This window comes from Oncorhynchus kisutch, linkage group LG1 (genome assembly GCF_002021735.2).
Source record: "Oncorhynchus kisutch isolate 150728-3 linkage group LG1, Okis_V2, whole genome shotgun sequence".
NCBI lineage: Eukaryota > Metazoa > Chordata > Actinopteri > Salmoniformes > Salmonidae > Oncorhynchus > Oncorhynchus kisutch.
In genome coordinates this window covers 42,311,681-42,331,270 of record NC_034174.2, presented here as the reverse complement: position 1 = coordinate 42,331,270, position 19,590 = coordinate 42,311,681, and the positions used below count along the sequence as shown (strand labels likewise).

General features: G+C 42.6%; 2 protein-coding genes across 2 annotated transcripts; both read right to left on the bottom strand.

The window, feature by feature from the left end:
• Positions 1-1,944: 1,944 nt before the first annotated feature.
• LOC109901035 (caveolin-3) lies at positions 1,945-4,573 on the bottom strand. The gene is made up of 2 exons (XM_020497057.2): positions 4,280-4,573; positions 1,945-2,789 (listed from the first exon to the last, which is right to left on the bottom strand). Exons 1-2 carry the CDS (start codon positions 4,400-4,402, stop codon positions 2,448-2,450), a joined length of 465 nt encoding a protein of 154 aa, XP_020352646.1. The 5' UTR covers positions 4,403-4,573; the 3' UTR covers positions 1,945-2,447.
• Positions 4,574-17,079: 12,506 nt separating this feature from the next.
• Positions 17,080-18,996, bottom strand: LOC109901109 (caveolin-2). Its single transcript, XM_020497176.2, has 3 exons — positions 18,598-18,996; positions 17,988-18,175; positions 17,080-17,848 (listed from the first exon to the last, which is right to left on the bottom strand). Exons 1-3 carry the CDS (start codon positions 18,835-18,837, stop codon positions 17,698-17,700), a joined length of 579 nt encoding a protein of 192 aa, XP_020352765.1. The 5' UTR covers positions 18,838-18,996; the 3' UTR covers positions 17,080-17,697.
• Positions 18,997-19,590: the final 594 nt, after the last annotated feature.

Below are 19,590 nucleotides of genomic sequence, written 5' to 3'. Positions count from 1 at the left end.
GCTAGCAGACGATAGCCACCTCACCACCTAGCTAGAATTCGTAACATATCATATGTTTTGCAAATTAGTAACATATAATACAAATTGTAATTCGTAACATACAATACGAAATTGGTGATATACATCCACAAATTAATAAATACCATTCGAAACATAACATATCATACTAAATGGGGTGTCCTGGATTTAAGTACAGAATAAAACAAAATGCTCTGAGACCAGGTTGCAGCGGTAAGCCTACTTTGCAGTTAACTACCCACTAGATGGTTATCATTAGCATCGATAACTGGCTACATACAGGATGATAGCCAAATGCAAGCACTAAATGGACAGACGGGAAATATTGCTGGAAATGAAGTGGTAGATATTGTGTTACCATTGGCTTTACAAGCAATAGAGGCTAACCAGTAGTGGGATAATGTCAATTTGGCTTTGATTGGATAGTAGCTTTGTGTTGATGGAAGTTTGTGATGGAACACATAAAAAAAATGCATGTACTTTCAGAATTGCTTGGCGAGATACTCATAGGTGGGCTGAGAGCTAATTGGTAGCTAGCGATCTACCTGTTGGAGACCTCTGCCGTACAGTGTTCACAATATATTCAGAAAGTAAAGATTCCCTTTATATCAATTATTTATTTCAATGTAAATAGAATAAATGTATCACTAATGTATGAGAAAAAAATAAAGGATTTGTGTGTGCTTAATTTTCTGTTCTTCTTAATGCATGGATAGAGGAGCTTGGTCCATCCACACTAAATAAGTTAATAAGTAGTCAGATTGTTGTCAGTATGAATGAATGAATGAACGAATGAATGAATAAGGTGTCATGTTTGTAAAGGTCTTGTTTTACTCAAGTCCTCTCAATTTCTATGATTCAGATCAAGTCACTCCCTGCCAGATAGCATTGAACAACATGTAGTGGCTGGAAAACGTACCATGTAGTTCTACCTAGTGGCCAAAAAGGTTTATGTCTTTCAAAAAAAAGTGTGGATTTACTCTGAAGCTGGGTAGTGTTCTTTGGGGCACGCAATGCTAAATGTTTTGCAATGAAAAACTAAAATGACTGTTTCATATTGGACAAGTCCAGGTAGTCACTCCGTGTTTCAATCCTTTTTTCCCATTTGATGCCTAATGAACATGACCCGGGGGTCGGTTATAACCTTTAATCTGTGCTTACAGGTCCATGTTTGGAGCGTACCATGGAGTGATGACACTATGTCTCCACTTGGTGATTTTGTAAATATGTATATATTAGATTTTCTGTATTTACTACATGTGCCCATCTCATTCATATAAAATGATTAGAGGTACACAAGTTTTTTTTGAAATAGGTCACTCTAATTATATCTACTGCCACCACTTGTCATGCGCATATTGGTCATATGGGCGGGTATTCCAACAGTTTCCAATGTAATCTCATTTGTTTACTGTTGTGTGGGAACTTGTACAGATTTGTATGTATATAACCCGTTATGACCATATGCACCTCTGTGATTATGCGCAAATGTGAATTGAATTGTTTTGTTTTGTTGAATTGTTGGATCAGATAACAGAATATTCCTCATCCTTTGTTGATGGTTACCTGGGTTGAATAAGACCAAACGTGGCGTCTTTATACATTTCATCTCTGGGTCATAAGATTCTTTTCTGTTATGGCTAAACATGCTGTCAGTTCCTATAGATTGCATTTCCATATCATTCAACAAATAGATACATTAGATATAATGTTTCCCATTGGTACTAAGACATGAGTGTGTAGATCCATCTGGCCTCACCCTTGCCTGAACATACTGGGAATTCATTCACTAAATATTTTCTATATCAATTACGTACTGTAGGCAAGTCACAACTAGCACTAAAGACTGACATAACAGCTAACTGTAACAATAAACAATTCATTTGTTGTAGAATCAATGTGTGAAAAATGACTAAAAAGAAAACACAATATATATATTTTTTTATTATAAAGTTTGTAAAATTAAGTATGGAATACCATTAAATCAATCATGGATGAGTGTTTTTTGTAGTGTACCATGTTGTATAGACCATGATTGACCCCCCATCTACATGTACAAATGTACAGTAGGACCTTATTTTAAGGCAGTTTGCCACAGCAGGAAAATAATCCTGCAACAACAGGAACTTGAAACATTTTTAAAGTCAATTAAATTTTTAGAAGGCATTTTAAACTTGAATACACTAAACATTTGCAATTCTCAGCAAGAAAAGAGAGGTCAAATTAAGAGCACTATTCTTTTTGTCTTCCGATTGAACACACTAATCTCTATCAATCACAAGCTCTTTTTGGAAAATGAGTCAGACTCAGACCCAGCATCAGCAAACAGACATGTGGCCAGGGAAGTGGCCTACTTTAGAGTGGAGAGTAGACAGTGCAGCACCATCACTACCCTATCCAATTATTAATCTGACCCATGCTTCTGAACCTTACACATCCTTCTGTAGCACCACCCGAACACTTGAGAATATCTTTCCCAGGGCTTCAAATAGCGGGTCGCAGAAGATGTGTATGGCCAGGGAGTAGATACGGCTGAAACACTGGGACTCTATCATGCAACTCTTAATGCACGGCACCACAGCCCAGATGTGGCAGAAGGAGAGGCAGGCAAATAGGAAGCCCCACAGTAGAGCCATGGGGATCCCCAAAATGGCAGACAGGATACGGTAGCACCAGTATTTGGACACAGTGAAGGTGGTGTAACTGGCCTTCCACACCCCGTCCAGACTGTGAGTCCCGTCAGGCTCAGCGATCACGTCCTCAAAGTCCACCTGCAGTTGGAGAATGAGAGGCCCTTGTAATTGATATCAGGATTCCACTTCTGACACAAATGCCAATTAGACAAGACACCATTATGCTAGCTTCAGGCACATCTGTACTAAAATAAAACCTCATGTCTTACTCAAAGCATTATGGGTATTGTAGTACATCATGCTCCAGCCATCCACAGCTTCTTTTAGATAAATCATTTTTGCGCAAAACTGTTGCTTAACCATCATTATATTGTGTGATACCTCTCACTGTCCAATGCAAATACTTATATCATGAGCAAATACCTTAAAGTAACTGTCCAGTGAAAATATCAAACAAAAATAGTTTTTTCTCATCCTATACTCATATTTGTGGCCAAAGTATACATTTTAGAGGACAAAAAAAACCACTTTAAAAGCCTGACCTCAAACTTTTATTTCCTCAGAGGATGATGTTATCCTCGTGAGGAGGATGAGCTGGCCAATCAGCGGTCTACTCGTATTAATATTTTAATGACCAGTATATGCCCACACCATTCTGTTGTTGAAGTACGCCCAGACTAATCCAACACAGGAGAAGCTTTTTAATATACATATTTGCCAATTTTTGTAAGGAAAATTATTTCACTTATATGGTCATTCATTCTAGGTCATATTTCATAAAAATCTAGAGACACTGAACAGTTTCTTTAAGAAATCACTTAAGACAGGCCAATTGGATACATTCTCACAGCATGAACACATAGATGTTCTCTTTCTAACATCCTGCCTATTTTAAAGTCACAGATCTAATTAATGGAACCGTATCTGATATCACTAACGGTACTTATGAATGCACTTACTGTATATCTCTACAGAGGCCCATGTGTGCTTTAAAAACCACAAAGGCTGAATTTTTTATTTTATTTCACCTTTATTTAACCAGGTAGGCTAGTTGAGAACAAGTTGCCATTTGCAACTGCGACCTGGCCAATGCTTAATGAGCAGATCAAAGAATACCACAGAAAACCATCAAAGACATTATGTTAAAATAACAAGATTAGAACAAATTCAATGATGGCAGTATTGGCAGATAAACATGTTTAACTGCATCTCACGCCCTTACATTGGCCTTCCCAGAAATAGAGCTACTATCTGTAGCTGGGCTGGTAAAACGCTATAGGAATACAGGCTATTTCAGGGAACATTTTGATGGGGCACAATCATAACCCAAAGGATACACTGCCAGCTCAAGATATCCACCTGGCTACTCCATAGCACGAGCAATAAATAATAACTGAATAAATCATTAACATAGACCAATGTGCGCATATAACAGTGATTCCAGTCCTTCTCCTTCCAACCTGACTCGGAACCCTCTATTCAATGAGACAACAAATTGCAAAACCAGAAGCTCTGTCACTGACACAAAAAAAGGTATTTCCAAGTCCAGTCCGGGGCGACAATACTTCAATGGGCCCATACTTAGCTATCTGGTGCACACACGCACGCACACATGTAATGTAGCCTACCTTCACTACATCCTCGTTGACTTGCTTGGGGTCTCTGTTGATCAGGTCAATCTCTTTATGATGTCTGTCCATCTGGAACTTCTGTTCATAACCGTTGTTGATGTCAGCCATGGTCACGGTCATAGGATAGTCAGAGGAGGGGGGCAGAGAGGTACAAGGCAGGGCCCAGGTCCTGGAAGAGTACAGGGGTCTGAGAAGAGTGGTCTGAGCAGGGCTGTTACCTATCCTGGAGCTGGGCAGTAGTAGATGTAGTAGTCAAAGGGGCAGAGTGGGGAGTGGGACAGGGAGTGGCTGTGCCCAGGCTTCTGGATCACCAATCACGTGATGTCACTCCTGGAATTCCAGCAGCACCCAGCAGGCAGCTGCAACTACTGACAGCCCCTAGATGTCCTGTCAGACTGTAGCCACTGTAGCCATAGAATAGCATAAACACACAAACACACATAGACTACAGGGGCAGCAGGTAGCCTAGCAGTTAAGAGTGTTGGGCCAGTAACTGAAAGGTCGCTGGTTCGAAACCCTGAAATCTGCCGTTCTGCCCTTGAGCAAGGCAGTTAATCCCCAACAATTGCTCCGTGAACATTGACTAAGTCAGCCCCACTTCTCTGATTCAGAGGGGTTGGGTTAAATGTGGAAGACACATTTTGGTTGAATGCATTCCCTGTCCCCTTTCCTACATATGCTGTGTTGACAATATATTGTAAACACACACACAAACACACACCGGTGTGACATTCAATGTATTATACTCATGCTAAAATGTTTATTCAATTCTACTGTGCCATTTACTCTATGCTCATATTCTTGTTCATATTCTTGTCTTTTCTTATTTCTTATTGTTGTTGCGTTGATGCGAAAGAACCTGCAAGTAATCATTTCAGTGGACGGTGTATACCATGCGTATCCCATACAACTATGAAAACTTGAAACTTGACACTTTCTATGAGGGATCTATTCATAGTGCCTTGTGATACACTACCAAGATATGTTCTGGTTATTCCCTCTATGGAGAGACTTGTAGTATATGTCTGAGCGGGTGGATCTGCTGCTGGGACAGAGAACTGTGCAATGATCTGAGACTGACATGTAGGCCTATGCAGTATGATACATTGACTCCTACACCTTCAGTTGGGAGCAGAGTGTGGTGATAAACAACATAACAATTATTTACCTTAATCTAAAACACAACTTGGCAGGAGATGTAGCATGCTGCTGATGATGGAATATACCATGAATATCTGCCTGTTTTTTTCTTGTCACTCACACCTGTGTTTCCACAGCAACCATGTCATTAATTAAGTGACACTCTTTTCATCGCCATTGCAGTATACAGTTATAAAATGGTAGGATGACTTTACAACAACAACAAAAATATATCTGCTTTATTTCAATCACAGTTTCCCCTTTCGCTTGATTATAATATCCATGGGGTTGGGTAACATGATATTTTGCTTTGTTTTTTAAAAGTGGTACCGTATAAACAAAATGTTTGATTTATTCCTTCACACCCATGCTTATCTGATTATGTAAAATCAAGCCTTTTTATGCTAACATCAGTACAGTACAACCTCCTCTCCTCATAGAGGAGGTCTGGAGTATTGCAGCTAATTTGGGTATTTTTTTTATTTAACCTTTATTTAACTAGGCAAGCCAGTTAAGAACAAATGCTTATTTTACAATGACGGCCTACCAGGAACAGTATTGTCAAGCAAATCACATTCAAACCAGCCACATTCAAACTTGTTTTTGCATGGAATCCGGCTACGTAATCTCAATTTCCATCAACGGACTGAACATACTCTCCTGCTATCCGCCTCACCCAATGTGGTACGGATCTGCTATTTGTTATACTTTAGAACCGGAACCCCCATCAGAGCTAGTCAGCTAACTAGCTACTAGCTAGTAGTCAGTTAGCCACTGCTAGCGGTCATCACCGTTAACTCGGACATCAGCCAGCCTCAGCCCAGTCAATTCCTGCCAGTCTGCACAGCGTGATATCAACCCAGAGCATATTGGACTGGTTTTTCTCTACCACATCTCCGGATTCCTACAGCAAGCGCTGAACCATTACACAGTATCATCACAGCTAGCTAGCTGCTATCTGAGTGGCTACTCCTGGCTAATGTCTCTGTCCCGAAGCAAGCACCAGTTAGCCTCGAGCTAGGCCCATCTCCCGGCTAGCCGAAGAGGTCCATCAGCCAATTCTTGGGCTACAATACCTCTTTTGCCAATTGGCCAGGACCCTTTACTGCCGACACGGAGCCCCACCGATCCATCACGACTGGTCGGCCGACGTAACCGTCCGAGGTGGATTCAACAGCCTCTTCCGTTGCGACGTCCCCGGAGGCCCATCTGCTAGCCCCAGCCCGCTAGCTGTCTGAATCGCCGGGTCTCCAGCTCGCCTAGCATATTAGCGACTACTGAATTGGCTCCCTGACTCATCTATTGCTACTCACCGGACCCTATGATCACTCAGCTACACATGCCACATGTCAATATGCCTTGTCTATTGCTGTTTTGGTTAGTGATTATTGTATTATTTCACTGTAGAGCCTCCAGCCCTGCTCAATATGCCTAAGCTAGCCCTTTTGTTCCACCCCCCCACACATACCTCACCTGGCTTAAATGGTGCCTCTAGAGACAAAACCTCTCTCATCGTCACTCAATACCTATATTTACCTCCACTGTACTCACATCCTACCATACCCTTGTCTGTACATTATGCCTTGAATTTATTCTTCCGCGCAGAGAAATCTACTTCTTTTACTCTCTGTTCCGAATGCACTAGACGACCAGTTCTTATAGCCTTTAGCCGTACCCTTATCCTACTGTTTCTCTGGTGATGTAAAGGTTAACCCGGGCCCTGCAGCCCCCATCACCACTCCCATTCCCCAGGCGCTCTCATTTGTTGACTTCTGTAACCATAACATCCTTCATTTAATGCATGTTAACAATAGAAGCCTGCTCCCTAAGTTTGCTTTATTCACTGCTTTAGCACACTCTGCCAACCCGGACGTCCTAGCCTTGTCTGAAGCCTGGCTTAGGAAGGCCACCAAAAATCCTGAAATTTCCATCACTAACTAAAACATTTTCCCACAAGATACAACTGCCAAAGGGGGTGGAGTGGCAATCTACTGCAGAGATAGTCTGCAGAATTCTGTCATACTATCCAGGTCTGTTCCCAAACAACTCAAGCTTCTACTATTAAAAATTCACCTTTCCAGAAACAAGACTCTCACTGTTGCCACTTGTTATAGACCCCCTTCATCCCCAGTTGTGCCCTGGACACCATATGTGAATTGATTGCCCCCCATCTATCTTCAGAGTTTGTTAGGTGACCTAAAATGGCAGATGCTTAACACCCCGGCCGTCCTACAATCTAAGCTAGATGCCATCAATCTCACACAAATTATCAAGGAACCTACCAGGTACCACCCTAAATCCGTAACCATGGGCACCCTCTTAGATATCATACTGACCAACTTGCCCTCTAAATACACCTCTGCTGTCTTCAACCAGGATCTCAGCAATCACTGCCTCATTGCCTGTGTGCGTAATGGGTCTGCGGTCAAATGACCACCCCTCATCACAGTCAAACGCTCCCTAAAACACTTCAGCGAGCAGGCCTTTCTAATCGACCTGGCCCGGGTATCCTGGAAGGATATTGACCTCATTCCGTCAGTAGAGGATTCCTGGTTGCTCTTTAAAAGTGCTTTCCTCACCATCTTAAATAAGCATGCCCCATTCAAAAAATGTAGAAATAAGAACAGGTATAGCCCTGGGTTCACCCCAGACTTGACTGCCCTTGACATCCTGGGGCGTTCTGCATTAGCAACGAATAGCTCTTGTGATATGCAACTTTTCAGGTAAGTCAGGAACCAATATACTCAGGTAGTTAGGAAAGCTAAGAAAAGCGTTTTCAAACAGAAATTTGCATCCCGTAGCACTAATTCCAAAATGTTTTGGGACACTGTAAAGTCTATGGAGAAAAATAGCACCCCCCCCAGCTGCCCATTTTACTGAGGCTAGGAAACACTGTCACTACCAATAAATCTACGATAATCAATAATTTCAATAAGCATTTTCCTAAGGCTGGCCATGCTTTCCACCTGGCTATCCCTACCCCGGCCAACATCTCAGCACCCCCTCCTGCAACTTGCCCAGGTCCCCCCCTCCTCCCCGCTTCTTCTTCAGCCAAATCCAGACAGCTGATATTCTGAAAGATCCCTACAAATCAGCTGGGCTAGACAATCTTGACCCTGTGTTTCTAAAATTATCAGCCGAAATTGTTGCAACCCCCATTACTAGTCTGTTCAATCTTCGAAATGGTCTGAGATCCCCTAAGATTCTAAAGCTGCCGCGGTCATCTCCCTCTTCAAAGGGGGGGACATTCTAGACCCAAACCATTATAGAACTATATCCATCCTGCCCTACCTTTCTAAAATCTTCGAAAGCCAAGTTAACAAACAAATCACAGAAAATGTTGAATCCCACCGTACCTTCTCCACTATGCAATCTGGTTTCCAAGCTGGTAATGAGTGCATCTCAGCCACGCTCGAGGTCCTAAACGATATGATAATCACCATCGATAAAAGACAGTACTGTGCAGTCGTCTTCATCGACCTGGCCAAGGCATTCTACTCTGTCAATCACCACATTCCTATCGGCAGACTCAACAGACTTGGCTTCTCAAATGACTGTCTCGCCTGGTTCACCAACTACTTCACAGATAGAGTTCAGTGTGTCAAATCGGAGGGCTTTTTGTCCGGACCTCTGGCAGTCTCTATGGGGGTGCCACAGGGTTCAATTCTCGGGCCGACTCTTTTCTCTGTATATATCAATGAAGTCGCTCTTGCTGCTGTTGATTCTCTGATCCACACCTACGTAGACGACACCATTCTGTATACATCTGGCCCTTCTTTGGACACTGTGCTAACAAACCTCCAAACTAATTTCAATGCCATACAACACTCCTTCCGTTGCCTCGAACTGCTTTACAATGTGAGTAAAACTAAGGGCATGCTCTCCAACCTATTGCTGCCCGCACCTTCCCGCCCGCCTAGCATCACTACTCTGGATGGTTCTGACTTGGAATATGTGGACAACTACAAATACCTAGGTGTCTGGTTAGACTGTAGACTCCCCTTCCAGACTCACATTAAGCATCTCACAACAAAGCCTCCTCCACTCATGCTGCCAAACATACCCTCGTAAAACTAACTATCCTACCAATCCTTGACTTCGTCGATGTTGTTTACAAAATATCCTCCAACACTCTACTCAGGAAACTGGATGTAGTCTAACACAGTGCCATCCGTTTTGTCACCAAAGCCCCATATACTACCCACCACTGCGACCTGTATGCTCTCGTTGGCTGACCCTCACTACATATTCGTTGCCAAACCCACTGGCCCCAGGTCATCTATAAGTCTTTGCTAGGTAAAGCCCCACCTTATCTCAGCTCACTGGTCACCATAGCAGCACCTCCCGTAGCACGCGCTCCAGCGGGTATATTTCACTGGTCATCCCCAAAGCCAACACTACCTTTTGCCGCCTTTCCTTCCAGTTCTCTGCTGCCAATGACTGGAGCGAATTGCAAAAATCACTGAAGCTGGAGTCTTATATCTCCCTCTCTAACTTTAAGCATCAGCTGTCAGAGCAGCTTACCGATTACTGTACCTGTACACAGCCCATCTGTAAATAGCACACCCAACTACCTCATTCCCATATTGTTACTTACCCTCTTGATCTTTTGCACCCCAGTATCTCTACTTCCACATAATCATCTGCACATCTATCATTCCATTGTTAATGCTACGTTGTAATTATTTTGCCTTTATGGTCTACTCTTCTACATTTGCACACACTGTACATAGATTTTTCTATTGTGTTATTGACTGTACTTTTGTTTATGAGTACCTCTGTGTTGTTGTTTTTGTTGCATTGGTTTGCTTTATCTTGGCCAGGTCGCACTTGTAAATGAGAACTTGTTCTCAACTGGCCTACCTGGTTAAATAAAGGTGAAATAAAAAATAAAAAAAGACTGCTATTGCTTGTCCGGGAATCCCGCTTAGTTGTTAAGTTAAAGTCTGCTTGAAAGAGCCACTAACCTTGGCAAGCTGCTAACATTAGCCATCATGCTCACGAAGTTAGTCCCATATGAATTATCCAATGGAAAAGTTAATTAACAGTTCCAGCACTGTAGGAGCTGTATCTACTATGCTTTGTTTCGGGAACAAACTGGATCACTCAGAGTTCCAACGCGGCAATTGATTGCTTGCCGAGGATTATAGGCTTGAGGTGGCTTCCTTGATCACGCAGGTAGACAGCCTACGTAAGAAATATTTGAAAACGCAGAGTGGAATGTTTACCTTTTCTACACCAGCAGCTCGATGCCTTTCACGCATGTTGGACCCATCGCTGTCTTGTCGTTTGTCGTTATCTGACTGGCCGGTGTTGCCCGGAATTGGTTTTGCCAGGGGAGCCATCTCCTGCCTCTCCTCCGCCATCTGATAGCGGAGTCGAAGGAGCACAGCAAGAGGAGCCTGGCGATCAACGATGGTCGCATGTCAAGAGCTGTGGAAGCTGAAGACAGCGGCCTCACGCAAAGCAGTCTAGACTCCAAACGAGAGTCCTGGAGCGGATACAAACAACGAATAGTTTTGCCGCCCTGGAGCTTGCAACTTCGTTGCTGTGGGGTACCTGTGTCTGTGACAGTTGTGCCTACTCCTACTCCTTCTCCACCAATTCGAAGTCGATGTCGGCAACCTTCCGTCCCTGCTCTGGATCGAGCGGGTTTCTCCATCTGTCTGAGGCCTGCACCATCCTGTGAAACGTGGGAGTGGATTTCCTTGTCCTTCTCTCCAGCTCTGATTTTGGCAGATCTATGGTAAGAAATGTGACTGTTCCTGGTGCAAAAACAATGTCCTCTCCCAGAACTCAAGTAAATGACATTACTATGCTGCTTCCAAATGTACTACACCAAGACATGGACATCGATTCTATCGTAGTGAGTTTTAATGACATTATGAAGGGCAACTCTCAACAGCTGAAAAACAGAATTTCAAAGAGCTGATTGACTCTCTGCTAGACACTAATAAAATACCCATCATATCTGGCCCTGTGCCCTCTCTGAATCGTGGCTTTGTATGTTTTAGCAGGAATCTCTTTCTTCACTGCCTACGTGATTATTGCAGCTCAACGGGTGTAACTTTTGTTGACAATTTCGATACCTTTTGGAAACAAAACAAGTTTTATGAGGATGGGATCCACCCAAATCATTTGGGTCCCTGGATCCTTTCACAGCCTTATAAGGCTGCGTTGAGACAATGACTTATCAATGACCCAAGCCCAGATCAGTTAATCACTACCATTATGTTGTAATCATATGTAGCTTAAGAAACAAGGTTCATGAAATTAATAACTTGCTAGTAACAGATGAGATTCATATTCTGACTGTGAGATCTGTGAGACCCCCATAGAGAATACCTTTGATGAAAGTAGTAGCAATACAACGTTATAACATTTACAGAAAATACAGAAATGCCAGTGGTGGTGGTGTTGCTGTTTATATTCAGAACCACATTCCTGTGAAGATTAAAGAGGATCATGTGTTCAATACTGCTGAAGTAATATGGCTACAGGTTCATCTGCCTCAACTAAAGCCCATTCTTGTGGTAGGCTGCTATAGACCACCAAGTGCTATCTGGATAACATGTGTGAAATGCTTGATAATGTATGTGATATCAACAGAGAGGTATATTTTCTGGGTGATTTATATATTGACTGGCTTTAATCAAGCTGCCCACTTAAGAAAAACATTAAAACTGTAACCAGTGCCAGGTTATCAGTCAACCTACCAGGGTAGTTACAAACAGGACAGGAATGGAATCAACATGTATTGATCACATCTTTACTAATGCTGCAGAAATGTTCTTGAAAGCAATGATCACAATATAGTAGCTATATTTAGGAAAACCAAAGTTCCAAAGGCTGGGCCTAATTTAGTGTATAAAAGGTCATACAATAAGTTTTGTAGTGATTCCTATGTTGTTGATGTAAAGAATATTTGTTGGTCCATGGTGTGTAATGAGGAGCATCCTGGAAAGATGATAACCTTCGCACGGCAAGTGCGGGGAGCTGGGAAAGGACATACCGGGCTGTGGAGGCGCACTGGAGACATGGTGCTTAGAACCGGCGCAGGACGTACTGGGCCATGGAGGTGTCCTGGAGGTCTGGAGCGTAGAGCTGGCACAACGTGTCCGGGACAGATGACAACCATCGCACGGCAAGTGCAGGGAGCTGGCACAGGATGTACCGGGCTGTGGAGGCGCACTGGAGACACGGTGCGGAGAACCGGCACACATTGTACCGCAACAATGACACTCTCCTCAAAGCGAGTGCGGAGAGCTGGCACAGGAGGCGTCGGACGGCTAACACACTCCTCAGGGCGACTGTCTTGCCTCTCCAGCCAAACCAACAGCTCTTCCGCTTCACTCTCTTCACATTTCTCCAACCACTCCTCAAAGGTCTCTATCTCGCCCCTCTGTTCACCCTCCCTCAATCTATCCAACGCTTCCTCCATGGTCTCTGATTCAGCGTCGCCGACCACCCCTTGTGCCCCGACCATCCCGTGTGCCCCCCGAAAGTTGTTTTGAGGCTGCTTCTTGGGCTTACGTCGTGGCCGCGAACCCTGGTGTCGCCGCTGTCCCTCCTATGCTGCTTCCGCCTGCTTCCATGGCAGGCTTTTGTCTCCTGCCATTATTTCATCCCAAGTCCAGGATGTCCTCCACTCCTGGCTTTCCTCCCAGACCCAGGATCCCTGCTCCCCCTGGGCACACTGCTTGGTCCGTGGGTGGTGGGATCTTCTGACACGATCGTTGATGTAAGAATCGGTCCAAACTGCAGCATGGTTTGGGTTCATCATCTTTATTTAACCTCTCTAGGGTACGTGGGACGCTAACGTCCCACCTGACCAACATCCAGTGAAAGTGCAGAGCGCCAAATTCAAACAGAAATCTCATAAATAAAATTCCTCAAACATACATGTATTATACACCATTTTAAAGATAACCTTCTTGTTAATCACACCACAGTGTCCGATTTCAAAAAGGCTTTACGACAAAAGCACACCTTGCGATTATGTTAGGTCAGTACCTAGTCACAAAAACACAGCCATTTTTCTAGCTAAAGAGAGGAGTCACAAGAAGCAGAAATAGAGATAAAATGAATCACTAACCTTTGATGATCTTCATCAGATGGCACTCATAGGACTTCATGTTACACAATACATGTATGTTTTGTTTGATAAAGTTCATATTTATATCCAACAATCTCTGTTTACATTGGCACGTTGTTATGTTTTGCCTCCAAAACATCCGGTGAAAGTGCAGAGAGCTACGTCAATTTAAAGAAATACTCATCCTAAATGTTGATGACAATACAACTGTTATGCATGGGATTGAAGACATACTTCTCCTTAATGCAACCTTTTGTGTCAGATTTCAAAAAAGCTTTACGGAAAAAGCACTCTATGGAGTAATCCGAGTACAGCGCTCAGAGACCAAAACAAGCAAAACAGATACCTGCCATGTTATGGAGTCAACAAAAGTCAAAAATAGCATTATAAATATTCACTTACCTTTGATGATCTTCATCAGAATGCACTCCCAGTAATCCCAGTTCCACAATAAATGTTAGTTTTGTTCGATAAAGTCCATCATTTATGTCCAAATACCTTCTTTTTGTTCACGCATTTAGTACAGTAATCCAAATGCGCAGGCACTAGGTCCAGACAAATTCTAAAAAGTTATATTACAGTTTGTAGAAACATGTCAAACAACGTATATAATACATCTTTAGGATGTTTTTATCATAAACTTCAATAATGTTTCAACCGGAGAATTCCGTTGTCTGTAGACTTGAAAACTCTCACCGGCGCACGCCTGACTGAGCACATGGCCACATGGTTTTTGCCTGTCATATGAGTTCTGTTATACTCACAGACATCATTCAAACAGTCGTAGAACATTCAGAGTGTTTTCTATCCAAATCTACTAATAATATGCATATCCTAGCATCTGGGCCTGAGTAGCAGGCACTTTACTCTGGGCATGCTTTTCATCCGGACGTGAAAATACTGCCCCCTCCCCCAAAGAAGTTAATGTGAACCGGCAAAGAAAATAATAAAGAAGAAAGAAACGAACGTGCAGTGCAGTGCAGTGCTCAAGGCAACTATACACAAACAAGATCCCACAACAAACAGGTGGGAAAAAGCTGCCTAAATATGATCCCCAATCAGAGACAACGATAGACAGCTGCCTCTGATTGGGAACCATACCAAGCCAACCTAGAAATAAAGCAACTAGAATGCCCACCCGAGTCACACCCCGACCTAACCAAAATAGAGAATAAAGGATCTTTAAGGTCAGGGTGTGACACATTCATTGAGTCAGATGGCTCATTCATCATAAAACTGACTGATTTTGCCAACTACTTTAATCATTTTTCAACTGTCAAGATTAGCAAACTTAGGCATGACATGCCAGCAACAAACACTGACACTACACACCCAAGTATATCTGACCAAATTATGAAAGACAAGTATTGTAATGTTGAATTCTGTAAAGTGAGTGTGGAAGAGTTGAAAAAATTATTGTTGTCTATCCATAATGACAAGCCACCGGGGTCTGACAACTTGGATGGAAAATTACTGATTATAATAGCAGACAATATTGCCACTCCTATTTGAAATATCTTAAATTTAGGTCTGCTAGAAATGGTGTGCGCTAAGGCCTGGAGGGAAGCAAAAGTCATTCCACTACCCAAGAATAGCACAACCAATCAGCCTGTTACCAACCCTTAGTAAAGTTTTGGAAAAAATGTAGTTTGACCAGTTACATATCTATTTTACAGTAAACAAATTGACAAAAGACTTTCAGTACACTTATAGGGATGGATATTCAACATACACAGCATTTATACCAATGGCAGATGATTAGCTGAGAGAAATTGATTCTAAAAAGATTGTGGGGGCTGTTTTTTTTAGACTTCAGTGCAGCCTTCGACATTATTGATCATAGTCTGCTGCTGGAAAAATGTATGTGTTACGGCTTTACACCACCTGCTATATTGTGGATAAAGAGTTACCTGTCTAACAGAACACAGAGGGTGTTCTTTAATGAAAGGCTCTCCAACATAATAGAAACAGGAATTCCCCAGTGCAGCTGTCTTACTTTTTTCTAACTTTACTAATGACATGCCACTGGCTTTGAGTAAAGCCAGTGTGTCTATGTATGCAGATGACTCAACACTATACACATCAGCTACTACAACGACTGAAATGACTGCAACACTTAACAAAGAGCTGCAGTTAGTTTCAGATTGGGTGGCAAGGAATAAGTTAGTCCTAAATATTTCAAAAACTAAAAGCATTGAATTTGGGACAAATCATTCACTAAACCCTAAACCTCAACTAAATATTGTAAGAAATAATGTGGAAATTGAGCAAGGTCAGGTGACTAAACTACTTGGAGTTACCTTGGATTGTAAACTGTGATGGTCAAAACATATTGATACAACAGGAGCTAAGTTGGGGAGAAGTCTGTCCATAATAAAGCGCTGCTCTACCTTCTTAACAGCACTACAACAAGGCAGGTCCTACAGGCTCTAGTTTTGTCGCACCTGGACTACTGTTCAGTCGTGTGGTCAGGTGCCACAAAGAGGGACGTAGGAAAATTGCAATTGGCTCAGAACAGGGCAGCACGGCTGGCCCTTGGATGTACACAGAGAGCAAACATTAATAAAATGCATGTCAATCTCTCCTGGCTCAAAGTGCAGGAGAGATTGAATTCATCACTACTTGTATTTGTGAGAGGTATTTACATGTTGAAAGCACACAGCTCAGACACCCATGCATACCCCACAAGACATGCCACCAGAGGTCTCTTCCAAGTCCAGAACAGACCATGGGAGGCGCAGACTACTACATAGAGTGATGACCTCATGGAACTCTATTCCACATCAGGTAACTGATGCAGGCAGTAGAATCAGATTTTAAAAAACTGATTAAAATACACCTTGTGGAACATCGGGGATTGCGAAGCAAAACAAACATAGGCACAGACACATGCATTGACACACATGATAACATACGCACTATACGCACACGTACACATGGATTTTGTGTTGTAGATATGTAGTAGTGGAGTAGGGGCCTGAGGGTACACACTTAGTGTGTTGTGAAATCTGTTATGAATGTATTGTAATGTTTTTAAAATTGCATAACTGCCTTCATTTTGCCAGACCCCAGGAAGAGTAGCTACCTTGGTAGCAGCTAACGGGGATCCGTAATAGATACAAATACAACAAAAAATTATGAATTTGTGAAACATGGTTCACTTCAAATACAGTGAGTTTGCCTGTGCTATTGTTGAATTCATTGAACTGCCCATGTACTATTTTGGTGAAGGCAGATGTCTTTCCAGGATGAAGAGAGATGCGTCCAGACCCTGAGCTGTGAAGTGAAGATGAAGGGAGGGCCAAGGAGTTCATCCTACTGGATGTTAGCATGAGAAAGGCGAATCATACGTAATGAGGTCACCTGCAAGCAGATTGGGTGTGAATGAATAAATTCAAGATTTGGATTGAACCACCATTCATGAACAAGAGCCTCTTTTACCCATCTATTTGAATCTAGTTTCTGTACTCAGTACAACATTGATATTCAGAAAAGGGTGTGTCTCTTTGAAGAGGAGCGATATTTCAATGGATTGATTTTGTGTAAGAAAACAGGTCTGATATTGATATGTTGATCATAATCTATGACACTTTATTTAAGATATATTTCATTTTTATCAGAATAGATGAAGACAAACTTGACATTTTCTGCAATACAACAAAAATAGCAGAGGCAGATTTTGAACTGCGTGGTCAAATTTGATGAAGACAACACATTATTCCAGTTCCGTATCTGAATTATATTAAATGTTGTCATCAAACAAGTGAATCATCTAAACGCTATCACATAATGCGGAAAAAGTACACTTCAAAGCACACTTCCAGTTTATACTAGATATAAATTTGACCCTAAATGATTGTGCATCCTTTACACATTCTCCTTTTCACCTTCACTTGTGACAACTTCTCAAATAGGTAACCAATCTTCTTGTTGGAGCTTGATAAACACTTTTCTTCAGTCTTGATCAATCACACTGATCTCAGTTCAGCTGTAAGGTTCCATGATCCACCAAAAGGCCTGTAGTTGTGCCCCTGGTCGGATCCTAGAGCATCCTACAAAGCTTAGTCCAGCACTGACAGTCTCCCCAGAGGGCATTCCATAGTAGGGTAATGTTATAAACAATCCCATATTCCCAATCCTGTTTTTCCCCATTATCCCTGTGTGAAGTTCTATCATTCCTTCATTCCTGTGTCAGGCGAAGTCTGATTCCACTGTGGCACCTTGCAGCACTAGTGAGGAATGGGCGGACACCAATGTCCAGTACGATGCTCCATAGGCTCTGCAGCCAGTATGTGATAATAAGGATGTAATGGACGCATGGGCTGAAGAACCTATCACGGTTAGATAGAGAATACATGGAGGAACAGAAGAAAAGAGAAGACGAGAAGAAAAGAGAAGAGAATTCAACATGTTTCAACATTTATGGTTCATATACTATCAGTGCGCCTTGAACTGATATTATATACCTACCATATGTGTAGGAAGCTGAGGATGGCGAAGAGCAGTGCAGTGATGATGGATATAGGGACGGCCAGCAAGACAGTTACTATCCGGTAGATCCAGACCCTGGTGACCTCGAACAGGGCATTACTCCAGATCCACACTCTGTCTCCGCTACGCACTGACACCGGCTCCGCTATCACATCCTCAAAGGTCACCTAAAGGCAGAGTCATAGTCACAGGGTGGACGTTCCCACAGTTTCCTTTCAAACTACTGCACATTTCAGCCACTCAAAGAAATATGGATAAGTGCAGTCAATAACATGCCCACAAGAGGGCAGTACAAGCATAGAAAACCAACTGTGACAAACCACAGACTGTATTACTGTAGAACTATAACATGTTTCAGATCTGTTTGCTAGTTTTAGTAATTAGGTTTGACTAATTGGGTTAAGACAGATTATATGCTTGACCCCACATCACCTAATATTACTATTGTGACAGCATTACTCCTTTCAGATGACAATCCAGAAATCACAAAGAACTCATTCATGAAGTCATGCAAATTAACACAACAAATGCGGTCTTGTTAGCAGTTAGCGCCTGCGTGGATGCATTGATGCATGGTTGTGTGAAATACCTTCAGACAGTCGTTGACTCCTCTAGGGTCTCTTTCTTTCAGCAGGGGCTTGGTGTCACTAACGTCAACTAACGGGGACACAGCCTCCTCTTCATCCATTCCATCTCCCAGTTCAGCCTTCCATAGCAGCTGAGGCTCCTCACGGTCCTCGTCCAGGTCTTCGGCAAGGTCTTCATCATCAGAGTCTCCTAGGTCAATCTCTGTCCCCACTGGATCTGTTTCCCTCATCATGGTGCCCATTCAAAAGAACAAACAAAAGGTTTTTCGAATTGATTTGAACTGAAGAAAAAAAGTATTCAAACACGAGAGAGCAACAGGACTCACAAGCCCAGGGCCAGAAATAGACTCGCTCCACCCACAAAAATACCTACACACTCACACACACTGTCAAACTGTGACACTCTAAGGCAGAGGGTGACCAACCAGGCTGTTTACACGGGCGTGGTCAGCAGCAAGTGGGTTATATTGGGAAAGTGAGACTGGGCTGGCTGGAATTTTCAAAGGGGCTCTGGTGTGTGGATCACTTCCCCATACCCAGGCTCAGGCCCAGGGAGAGGGGAGAGACCCTCACTGCTGCAGGATATAAATACCTAGAGAGGAAACTATGTTCTGCCTGCTTCTATGATTATAGACGGATCGACTCATCTGATCCAATAGAGACTTTACATTACAGAGGACAATGACAACTCAATAGGGTCCTGGTTTTGACTTGCAAAAATGTATGAACAGAAGTAAAAAAAGTCACTTTCCACTTGATATGGAAAGGAGAAAGAAGAAACAATTAGCACACAAAGCTTTGTAGAGTGAGCCAAAATTGTGATATGAATATCATAGTGATATGGCAACAGGATCTCACAAACACACTTAGATAGCCAACGATATCACAAGAACGCGTAACCTAAGTGGTGATTAGCCCGCCCTGCACTCTGTGACTTATTAGAAGTGGTAACTTTACCTGGCCCGGTTCCCACAGGAAGGTATTGTAAACCAGTT

Excerpts from the sequence above, each read along its gene's own strand:
- LOC109901109 (XM_020497176.2), bottom strand. The coding sequence starts at position 18,837 with ATGGGCACCATGATGAGGGAAACAGATCCAGTGGGGACAGAGATTGAC. Across the intron at positions 18,176-18,597 it reads GAGTCAACGACTGTCTGAAG|GTGACCTTTGAGGATGTGAT; the intron begins GTATTTCACACA and ends CTCTGCCTTTAG. Across the intron at positions 17,849-17,987 it reads CTCAGCTTCCTACACATATG|GTTCTTCAGCCCATGCGTCC; the intron begins GTAGGTATATAA and ends TAACCGTGATAG.
- LOC109901035 (XM_020497057.2), bottom strand. The coding sequence starts at position 4,402 with ATGACCGTGACCATGGCTGACATCAACAACGGTTATGAACAGAAGTTC. Across the intron at positions 2,790-4,279 it reads TCAACGAGGATGTAGTGAAG|GTGGACTTTGAGGACGTGAT; the intron begins GTAGGCTACATT and ends CTCCAACTGCAG.